Source organism: Hakea prostrata, chromosome 9 (genome assembly GCF_041222555.1).
Source record: "Hakea prostrata isolate BN-2017 chromosome 9, UWA_Hpros_2, whole genome shotgun sequence".
Lineage (NCBI taxonomy): Eukaryota > Viridiplantae > Streptophyta > Magnoliopsida > Proteales > Proteaceae > Hakea > Hakea prostrata.
The window spans coordinates 48,106,626-48,119,072 of NC_142608.1; the positions used below are offsets into that span (position 1 = coordinate 48,106,626).

Below are 12,447 nucleotides of genomic sequence, written 5' to 3' on the forward strand. Positions count from 1 at the left end.
ATTTTTCCTATTAATTTCGGAGTTTTCCGATGTCGAATGAAGAGTTTCCGACAAAAATTGGAGTTTGCTGTCTATACATAGGGGACCTACTTTGGTCGCCCCATGCAACCAAAGCCCAAGCGACCAAAGGGTGCTAGGACAGTAACTTCTCCCTGTTTTGCCTCCCTCTCATCTCCAATCATTATGGTTTGTTCCTTATGTTCTATACTTGTTTGTTTAAGGTTATTTTGGTGATTTTGGACTTGCCCTCTGATCTCTTTCTTCAGAGTTTACGAATTGAGTACAAGGTGAGTACATTCACTCACAATTAACACGATTACATACTTTGTTATGTTAGAACTTGTATGCAAGTGTTAGCTACTGTAATAGTACTTTTTCTATAATGTTATACTTCTGAAATTCCATAGTATGTTTCATTATGTAAATTGCATACTTGTATGAATGTGATTGGTCAAATTGTAGAATTGGACTTTGTTATGATATTTATGGAATCATGATGTGATGTGATTGCTTAAGTTGTGGTTGTGGAATGGGGAATACCCTTTTGGCATTTCTATTCATCAGACACCAGTGAAGGTGGTATGGGACGCATTCCTATGGTGCCCCTTAGAAATTTTCGTAACTACTGGATGTCATACCTAGGACTTGTCTAGATGACTTTGGATAGGAAACCCCGTCATATCTAACCCCTTCAGCAAGGGTATTGAGGCTGAGTGACATGTGGTAGCAATGGGGATTGTGGGCACTCAAGACCGGTAGCCAACCTGTGAGAGGACGCAATCATATTGTGGGGGTCATTCATTGGTAGGGTCGCACATAATAAGCCTGGGCTCATGGGCGCTCAAGATCGGTTACCAACCCGTGAGAGAACATGAGAGCTTTCCGTTTGTTAAATGTGGATGACCAATAGGATTAATAGTCCGTAGTCTGAGTTGGTTGGGGCCATAGGATACGATGACTCTAGGGAGGGAAGTACCAAAACGGAATACCTAGGCACAGAAGGGAGGTTATCAGACCAGAACAGACTATCTAGTGCACGAAAGGGAGGTATCTAACTCTGAGTTGATGTGACTTAGTAGAGGATTATGCATTGGGCTAGGTATAACCCTAACATGCGCTAATACTCATACCAATGGTGGAGTGAGAGAGTGGTAACCTAAACCCCAGCCATGGAATATCTGAGATGGCTACCTTGACCCAATTACCACGGAGAACCCAAGATACTAAGATGCTTGAGGGAAGAGTGACTGAGACTACCTAGAGGAGTATAGTGTTTTATCTTAATGTGTGTCTGCCACTAGAGACCAGCATATATAGAGTTATAAGCATACTTGCATCATTGTTTCATATCATTTGCATCATGCTTGATTCTGAACTGTTTGTAGTTGTTTATTGTGATTGAACTACTTGCTGAGTACTGTTGTCACATCCACCCAGCCGGTACCCTATCTGGCATACCCGGGATGTGATCCACAGCCCCGAAGATCCATAGTCCAGGGACCACATCATCCACATCGATAATAACACAATTATGAACAATCAATATTAAACTAGCAATTGATAATAATAGAATTCGGAAATGAGATACCGAAGATAATCAGAGTGCTGAAGTAAATATCTTATCAGATAAATTAAGAAGGTAGTGGGCGGAATCCACTCCTTCAATCAAGCTCAAAGTGAGGTCAAAACTGGTAAATTACAAATCCCAAGTTATGAAACTAAGTTTAAAGTTATTACAATTCCTCCAGGTTTAACTGTCACAAAAGAAGGGGGAAGGCAGCTATGCATAAGTCTCCTCCACAATAAATAAATTTTCTTCAAAAGTGAAGACCATAGAGATCCAACATGGCTGCTCCCAAACTATCCAAGGGCTAAGCCTGATACGCCGAAGGATCTGCTTCGGTACCGTCACCAAAGTCTTCATTGTAGCTAGCCTCCAGATAGTAGTATGAGGTATCCGGGTCCGCCTCAAGGAATATACCATCAGAGTAATCACCTGTAGAGTAATCTAGCAAATATTGCAACAAAAGCAGAATGAGTTCAAAAGAACTCAGCAAGGTAGTTATTCCACAACACATAAGCCAAGATAATCATAAAATGATGCAGATGATATGAGACATATGATGTGATATGATTCTAACTCTAAGTATGCTGGTCATCTAGGGTAGACATGCTTTAAGCCGTAGCACCATACTTCTTTAGGTAGTCTCAGTCACTTATCACCAGGGGGAATTGGGTCCTGCATCCCTCTCAAACAAATCCATGGTTGGGGTTTCGGTCACCACTCTCTCACATCACCATTTGGTCCAAGTATTGGCGCATGTTAGGGTAAAGCCTAGCCCAATGCAAGTCATCTACTTAATCATACCATGTCAATTCCAGATACGTCTATTCCTCCCCCCTCGGGATCCTTTCCGGTATCCTTCACACTAGAGTCACGGATATTACTCACTGGACTCATCAACCCTATTGGTCATCCACAACAGAGTAGACGGGAAGCTCTCGCGTCCCCCTCACGGATCATTTCACCGGTCTTGAGTGCCCATGAGCCCAAGTCTAGCCATTTGCAACCTTACCAATAAATGGCCCCTTTCGGGTAACCGCAATGCAATTTATGTCCTCTCACGGGGTGGTTACCGGTCTTGAGCACCCACAAATCCACACTACTACCACGGGTTGTTCGGTCTCAATGCCCTTCCGATTCGGGTCTGATATGATAGGGACATCCTAGCCAAATGCCACTAGACAAGTCCTATGTATGTCATCCAATAACCCGGGAAGGCGTCGATGGACATCTTTGGAGAATATCCCATACTATTCCCTCTGATGTCCAAGGACAGAAACACCAGTAGGGTACTCCTCAATCCCAAGTTATACTTAAGCAATCACATGCCCAAGTTCATCATATCAATTCACAAGATATAACATCATAGTAAACATTCGATTCATGACATTGACATAATTCATCATATATATTGAAATTGATAAACATAATAAGACATTGAAATAAAACTAATGTAAACACAAAGCTACTGTTGAAAGACATATGTAACAAGTCTAACATGATAAGAATATGAGATAGAGACTATGTTCATTAGGTTAGGAACACCAAGTCAAAATTTCACATCCTATGTAATTATGTCGATAACTATCCTTACCTTGAATTGGAGAGGAGGATGGTCCAAGATCACAAGCAAGTGGCCCAAATAGTCTTAAAACCCTAAACAAGCATATATGAAGGGTTAGAGAAGAAATCAGAACAATCGGAGATCGAACGAATCAAAACTAGGCAAAAGCTGCTGACAGCAACTCTGTTGGTCAATACATTGGGTCGATAGTATCGACCAACAAGCATCGACCAAAAGAATTTCGGACAGCAAGCTGGCTTTTTGGGTTTTGGCCCAAATTTGGTCTTCTGGGTCTCGGATCGATACGAAACTTGGGGAATAGTCTAAGCACGATATAGAGACACTAATTATCAAGGAATTAACATAATCCAATGATCCATTTAGAAATCCCCAAATTGGCATATCAAGGTCAAGAGTTGTTAATCATGGCATTGGCTATATCTTAATGCAAATTGGGGGAAAACATAGTGGATTAGGTAGGGAATCCCTTAGGAGCAATATTGAAATCATATGCAAGGTATAGATTAGGTTAATCATAGGCTTCATCTCAGTTTTGGTAAATAAAGCAAGTTGGTGAGTAATAAATCATGGAAATGCATGGTTAATGATCAAGAGGTAAGTAAATCATAGCAAGATCAGAGAAAACATCAATGTATAAGGTATAGAAGACTCATGGCAAGGTGTTTGCAAGGTTGCAGCACCTTGGCCATGGTCCAAACAGTAAAATAAGAGAAAAGATGAGTGAGAAAGTGACTAAGAGAGAGAGTCATACCTTGAGAGTAGAGCAAGAGAGTGGAAGTGAGTGGTTGGCAATGATTAATGGGGAAGATGCTTCACCATTACCAAGGAGGAGTTCTTAAGAGGCTCTTCCACGTTCTCAGATGTTGCAATCGTTGGAATAGGGCTCCAGTCTCGAGGAATAAATAAATAGAGTGAAGAATATTCTAGAGAATCTTTAAACCTAGGTTCAGCAATATTGTTGGTCGATACATTGGGTCGATAGTATCGACCAATAGTATCGACCAATTCATGTTTCTGCAAAAATTTTCAGAATAGTTCAACAACTTTAGGTGTGGACTTGGAAGGCTATACAAGGTCAAATTGCATGGGGTTTTCTTCTACAGTACACTCAAGAGGTCTAGTTTCAGGGAGTACCTTCAGATTGTGCACAGGAGTCCGTTTGATATCTCAATTGTCTCACTCTTCATCAGTGCGCAGATTCTAACTTAACACTGATAATGTGCTCAAGGAAGGAGCAGCATCATCAATGTCCATAAACAGGAGTTTCGACACCACGTCATCAACTAGTAGGGCCCATAAGTCCCTTCTACCACCACTTCGGGTCTTCGGACCTACAAACACAACAATGACCGGGTCGGGTCAAGGTTAGGTAAAAGCTGGATTTTACAACTGTTGAGCTCACCCTTTGGGGGATATGTTTTTAGATGACTTTGCAGGTTTAGAAGAGATCCCATGCACCAGTGCGGAGGACCCTTCCTTATATGACACAGCTGCAGACTCAGTGGGAGAAACTGGTGACCAGTGGTATGACCCGTACACCGGTCTAGACCACTTTGATGGCTCTTATTGATAGCAGTAGACACCATCTTATTCGCCATTGGGATCATGAGTTAGATGCTTATCCAAAGATGCTCAAGGTGAAGAAGATGAAGGTTGAAAAAGAAGAAGACGAAGAACCTATGGAAGAATTAGAATAGACTTAGTCTTTTATACTTTCTATTTAGTTGTAATACATTAGAGTTTTGACTTAACTTCCGCATTGATCTATAGAGTTATTTTCCGTTATACTCTACAATTATTTCTCTGATTGGTATCATTTTATTAGGCACTCTAATATACTTTTAGATTTATTCTGAGATCTTTCTTTGATTGTTTCTTAATATAATTATACAATAATTATTATTTGCTCTTGATTATATTATTGTGCTATGTGGGTATATGATCACCCTAAACTTATCTATGGGACTATGGATCACACATCCGGATACCGCGGTTAGGGTATTAGTTGGGTGGACGTGACAATATGCGCCTTATGGCTTCTGATCCACGTGATGGAGGAAATGCTTCAAAAATAGGATTGAAGTGAACTATTTGGTCCAACTGACGAATCAGTGTGGCACGTTTTCCTTTCTTGTCAATGGACCAAGAGGATTTGGGCGACAAGACCTTTAGGCCTTCGGACAAAGCACTTATCCATGGTCATTTTCAGTGCTTATAATAATATGCTACTATGTCTGGTTTGAATGGAAATCTAAGGCCTATAACATCAAAGAACCATCTCCAATAAGGGTAATGAATAATGTTAGCAAATGCATATATGAATTGAAGCTTGACCTTAGAGGACTTAAAGAATCAACCAATACCCATACAATCATCCTGCAAAAGATGAACCCTTCCCCTTGCCATGTCCTACTTCTTTCTCTATTATTATTTCTAGAAATAAAAGTATTAAACTCGAAACCCGCACCGAAATTGCGTCTTTTTGATCTTTTTGGAGATGAGGGGCAAGCGCCTTTGAGAATCAGAGGTAGGATCGAGGAGCTATGTGATGTAAGTTTCAACTGCTGACCCTGAGTCGTTTTCCTCGACTCAGACTAAGGGCATAAGTTTGAGTTCATGCTTTTGTAGTTGCTGCTTTAGTTCCCCTTGACCTTCAGGCCTTGACTGACCTCCAACACCTTGGCTCTTGTCAATTTCGCATTGCTCTACCATTGCTCTGTCTAGAAGTTAGAAGTTCGGGAAGTTCTTGGTCTAAGAGGTATTGACATCTCTCGCATACCTCCCATTGGAACTTCTGAGTTCTGACCAATGACGAGACCCCTCTCACAAATATTAGGACATGGGGATCCGGTCTTTCCTTTGGTGGTGGTGGGGGGGTCCCCCCTTTGTGGGTCTCGGTTGCTTGGCGGAACGATTTTGTTTGGTTTTTTTTGGTTTGGTTGGGTTGGGTGGGGTCAAACGGGGCCCCCCCAATTGATAATATAATGAGGGGAACAAAGAATTAAGAGAAGATCCGGAAAGACAAAACTTGAACCGAAAAAGAAGAGTAAAGGAAAACCGTCGAGGCGCGTCAGACGCTTTCCTTAAAACAGATTCGTCCCCTCCACAGTGTGCTTGAGGATTCAACGGACGTCTGTCTCCCAGGATACAACGACGAACAACGATGTACTTAGCACAAAGTATATCGCAACGACGAACTTGACATGTGCCTTCCTTCTATCACCACACGATTCAAACACGAAACCAAACTCGAAGCCAAACTCAAACCATTGACAACACTCACAAATCGTTTTAAGAAGACTCTTAAATCACACTTAGCATTCTTCTTAAATCATAAAAGAAAACACAACACAACCACTATCTTCACCAAGGAGGGATCCCTATTTATAGATGAGATCAATGTCTCTTTAACTAGCTTGAAAGATGAAAAGCCATAGTCACTTATTCCCCAAACTTAATGAATTAAGTTATGGGAAATGAAAAGCTTTAGACTTTAATAACAAGCTAGGAAGTGAGAAGTTTTCTTGGGAAATCAAGAGTCCCCAAAACCCTCCATAATTATCTTAGGGAAATGAGAAGTTTGTTGTTAGGAAATAGAAGGTCCCATAACCTCCATTCATGAATTCTCCTTGGGAGATGAAACACCCAATAGTCCATAGGTATTCCCATAACCCTTCATTCATGACCTCTCTTAGTGCAATGAATCACCAAATAGTCCATTGGTATTCCATGCACTTATTTCCACAAACTCTCCATATGAATGATTTTCATTCACATTCACTCATGCTCAAAGAGCATATTCCAACAATCCCCCACATGAATGAAAATGACAAGAAAAACAAAATAAACAACGACCGACAAGGTGATAGAATTCTACGGTGAAAGCCTGCATAGGATAGGTAGGTTTTGCCTTTGAACCTTCCCTTGTGAAAGTATATTTACTTTACTAGCTGATCTAGAGACGCGATGTCCTTGAACTGTCTGCCATTTATGTAAATGATGATATACTCCACACAGACATTCCCCTGACACAATTACAGTTCTCATGGTTATGTCCATTTTGGCCGTGGACATCGTCCTGGTTCTGCGAGAGTTTCTAGAGAATTGAGCCCTCACAATTCTCCTTTGAAGCGGCCCCTCTTCTCTCTCACATAGGTGATTTCTTACTTAAGAGTAACCCGCATTACTCCGCTCGGATCCAACGTTTGTCCAATGCGTAAGAATCATTAAAAGCATAAGCTTAACCTATTCCATACGGGTATCACTGTTTTCATCTTAGGAATGGGTAGAGGATGAACCCCCACAGTGATCTCACTCGGTTCATTACAGTTTAGTTGTCCTATTGAACCTAGATCTTGGGATCTCCAGTCAACTAGGTTAGGTGTCCACTGTAATCAACCTATTCATTCATGGGCTTGAGTCCCATTCCTCTTGATGTTTGTTTAACTTGATCTCAATTCAACCTTTGGTCAGTGGATCTGCAATCCTTTTCTTTTGACCTTACATAGTCATATGTCATGACTTCATTCGAGATCAATTAGCCAACAGTATTATGTCAACGACATATGAGTCTTGACTCACTGTTATACATCACATTCTGCATTCTCTCAATAGAAGCTTAGCTATACATATAGCAGGCATAAGAGATGCTAGAAACCAAAACAAATTTCATTTGCCCGTGTAACTTTGAGATATATAAATCTCTAGTATGAAGCTGATCAGCTATACAGTCCATTCCTACACGAGATGCTCGCCATCTAGCTTGCTTTCTAACTTGCCTTCTAGCAAGCCTTGTAGCTTGCCTTGACAATTACCAAAAGTTCCAAACTAATTAGGGAACTCAAAATACAAAACTGCCATAACAAAACAAGACTGGTTTTGCAAAAATCCGAGATGAAAATAGATAAGTTTTTACTATAGATAAAACAATTTTGCAAAACCACATTGCCGATAAAACTTATAAATAGAGGCAATCTGTAGGTATGCGCATACACTTTCATAATTGTCAAGTTACTACTAATGGAGCATCAACATATTCTGTCCATGGATGGACTCCACAAATTTTAAGTGCACTAACCATTAAGAGACTATGCCTCACATCTCTTATAGTATAAACAACTTTAACTTGCACCTCTCAAACCCATCATGATCAATAATGTATTTTAAGCAACTAATACATACGGATGGGTGCGGTCAAGTTGAGAATATCGTAGTGGTTTAAACCGGATGATCATCCACAAAATAAGTCCATAACAATTCAATGGACCAAATATTAACCACTAGAATGCCTTAAAAATAACCTCATATATACCCAACTCGGGAATATCTTCTTAGAAGTTCCATTGCCGTTTGGCCTCTTTGCCATACATTTATCCAAGGCTACAAACTCAAATTCTATCATGAATTTGGTTACCACCTTCTAATTTGAAGGATTTTTACGAGATCCATTACTTTCAGTCATAAACTGATAAAGAAGTCATCTATCACATGACTGCCGTGATCTCAAATCTTTTCATTTTTCCATGAAAATTCACATAACCCCCCACAATTCGGGTTTAATATATATAAAGTTTTATAACCTTATATATTTGGTATGTGCTCCATATGTAAGTCATAAGCACCATGCACACAACACTAATGAATTGGATTGCATGAATTATGCTACATCATTCATCTCTTACGACCCTTTTCATGGCCAACTATGGATTTCCTTAATCCACATAGTCTAAATACACTTGATGAATTTGCAACATGCAACCTCATATGATTACAACAAAATGTAATCAACAAAAAAAATTTTCCAACACAACCCAAGGTTGCCATATATGCATAGTGCAACATACAAGTAAATACACTTGCACATATATCAATAGAGAATAAAATCATCTCTTTATTTTTGTGCTTCCAATATTTCTTGAAGTCTTTCTACAAAGATTGTAGCTTCTTAATTATTGCAACTACTTGGAAAGACTCACTCATGGTCATTCCCTCAGCATGAATTTCATGAATGATCTTTTGGAGTTCTTGAACTTGACTCATCACAGTCTTTGAGTCTATCATCTTGAAATTCAAGAACTGACCCACAAGAAACTTTTTAGCACCAGCATCCTCAGATCTATACTTATGGTCTAAGGACTCCCAAAGTTCCTTGGCAGAACCCTTAGGACTATACACACTATACAGTGCATCAGTCAAGCCGTTCAGAACATAGTTCCGGCATAGGAAATCAAATTGTTTCCATGATTCAATCGTTTGAGCATTTGAACCATCCTTCCCATCAATAGGAGGATCCTCTTTTAAGAATCTCGCAAGATTCAAAGTTGTTAAATAAAACAACATCTTTTGTTGCCAAGTTTTGAAGTTTAGTCCTCCAAACTTTTCAGGCTTCTCATGGTGATTTACTGGAATCGAGACCGATTGAGTCGTGGCCGCAGGAGCCTTCACACTCGTGTTATCTCCCATATTTCAACCTGAACAAAATCTGAACCGCTAATGCATTTGACTCAACCTCTCCAACAGTAGGAAGATTAGCTTTTAAGAATCATACTAGATATAGTTTTGTTAAACAAAACAACATCTTTTCTATCCAAGTTTAAGGTTCAACCCTTCAAACTTTTCCATCTATTTTCAATTACATGAAAGAGTACATAAATTAGATTCCAATAGATAGCAATTCTAATTTTGGTCAATATCCAATTTCAAGACCATACTCTTTTTGCTATTTTAAGCCAAGATACTCTATGAGTATAGGAAATTGCAATATGCATATGATTCAATAATCCCATACCAAAGTATTGGAGTTACACATATTGATCACACTAGAATATTATCTAGCCCATATGTCTATGCAATTCATCCGTTCCATAATGCAATTATGGAGCCATAAACTCCAAAACATTCTCTTTGGAAATACCAAGATAGTTTGATATAACAATCACGTGAACCAAGTAAACACATTTACTCATGAAAATTGTAAACCCAATGAACTGTTGTAGTTCCAAAAGAATCATGCCTTTAACTTTGTTATGAAACAATAAACTCAAGGCTAACAACTTTGATCATTTAGAGTTTTTGCATCCAACCCAACAAAAGCAAATCATATTAAATAAAACATGATAAAGTTGGGTAAATACCTTGAACAAAGTATCTCACAGAAGAATAATATTCACAAGATGAACTTAAAATCTTCTTTTCTTCCCATACTTCTTAACGGATTTTTAGCCGTCACAATTCAATACGTACTAGATGAACTAATTGAAATCATAATTTCAAAACACCTAGTATTTGAAACTAATAAGAACCAATGTAATGGTGCCTTGAGCTTGAGTAAGCAATTCTTTGGAAAAACCTTTTACTTACCCATATTTAGCACAGGAATCAACTTTATTTCTCCTTACATTAAATATATAGAGAAAGTAAAGTAAATAACATTATAACCTATAATGATAGGTTAACATTTTAAACAACCAAATAAATAGATGAAAACCCATGGTTGTCATCCTTGTAAATTCATTCTCAGAATTTAAGGAAGGTTTTCATACTAAAGCAACAACCACTATGTAATATCTCAATGAGGATTTTCATTAGAATTACATATAACAAGCAAACATATAACAGTCTTGTATTGATGTTTCAAACATCAAAATTGGTGGAAATATCATATGGTCCCCTTTCATTAGGTCTTTAGGAAAGGAGCATCAAGCAATTTAGATAGTAGTTCATGGAGTTTCTTAACAGCTAAAGAGTCTAAGAAACTCTCTGCCCTTACCATGATATCTAATAAATCAATTGAAGAGGATAACCTCTTAGCAATAAAGTCAAGATGGCTTTCACCATGCTTGCACCAATCACTAAGTATTTCAACCACAACTACCGTCCACTCATTTACACCACCATCTGCAGTAAGTAATTTATCTTTCCAGAAACTCAAAAGATTATCAAGAACTAGCCCATCAAAGGTTTCCATCTTCTCATCTAGAGATTGGACTTCTTCTATTCTTTGACGCTTGGAACAAGAACCCATGTCTTATACCTTAAATAATCTGTTTTAAGATTGTTAGCCAAAATTGATAATATAATGAGGGGAACAAAGAATTAAGAGAAGATCCGGAAAGACAAAACTTGAACCGAAAAAGAAGAGTAAAGGAAAACCGTCGAGGCGCGTCAGACGCTTTCCTTAAAACAGATTCGTCCCCTCCACAGTGTGCTTGAGGATTCAACGGACGTCTGTCTCCCAGGATACAACGACGAACAACGATGTACTTAGCACAAAGTATATCGCAACGACGAACTTGACATGTGCCTTCCTTCTATCACCACACGATTCAAACACGAAACCAAACTCGAAGCCAAACTCAAACCATTGACAACACTCACAAATCGTTTTAAGAAGACTCTTAAATCACACTTAACATTCTTCTTAAATCATAAAAGAAAACACAACACAACCACCATCTTCACCAAGGAGGGATCCCTATTTATAGATGAGATCAATGTCTCTTTAACTAGCTTGAAAGATGAAAAGCCATAGTCACTTATTACCAAACTTAATGAATAAGTTATGGGAAATGAAAAGCTTTAGACTTTAATAACAAGCTAGGAAGTGAGAAGTTTTCTTGGGAAATCAAGAGTCCCCATAAACCCTCCATAATTATCTTAGGGAAATGAGAAGTTTGTTGTTAGGAAATAGAAGGTCCCATAACCTCCATTCATGAATTCTCCTTGGGAGATGAAACACCCAATAGTCCATAGGTATTCCCATAACCCTTCATTCATGACCTCTCTTAGTGCAATGAATCACCAAATAGTCCATTGGTATGCCATATTGCACAAATGCATTTATTTCCACAAACTCTCCATATGAATGATTTTCATTCACATTCACTCATGCTCAAAGAGCATATTCCAACCCAAAACCCCCCCCGAATATTAAAGCTCCCCTGAGGATATAATCGAGGTGCGCGCAAGCTAGTCAGGATGAAACCTCAAATCCAAAAAAAAAAAAACTACGTGCCAGCTTGTAACTACACTATATATATATATATATACTCTCATTAGTACCATCAAACTGCATTAGGGAGGGATGGTAACCTAAAGGTCCAATCACATCATAGTAGATTGGAGATCCATTTGCAAAGGATCATTTTTGCCAGATATTGTATGAAATGTTCTAAAGTTTGAAATTGAGAAGTAGACTTATATATACACTAAATTTGAGCAAAAGAATGCATAGTGAGAAGTTGTTAGTTGTTTGAAGTTTATTGCATTTCAAACAAAAGCACAAAACTTTGATCCAAAA

General features: G+C 38.7%; 1 protein-coding gene across 1 annotated transcript; it reads right to left on the reverse strand.

The window, feature by feature from the left end:
* Nucleotides 1-9,074: 9,074 nt before the first annotated feature.
* On the reverse strand, nt 9,075-9,611 carry LOC149005383 (uncharacterized). Its single transcript, XM_089135885.1, has one exon. The coding sequence runs from the start codon at nt 9,609-9,611 to the stop codon at nt 9,075-9,077; it is 537 nt and encodes a 178-aa protein (XP_088992011.1).
* Nucleotides 9,612-12,447: the final 2,836 nt, after the last annotated feature.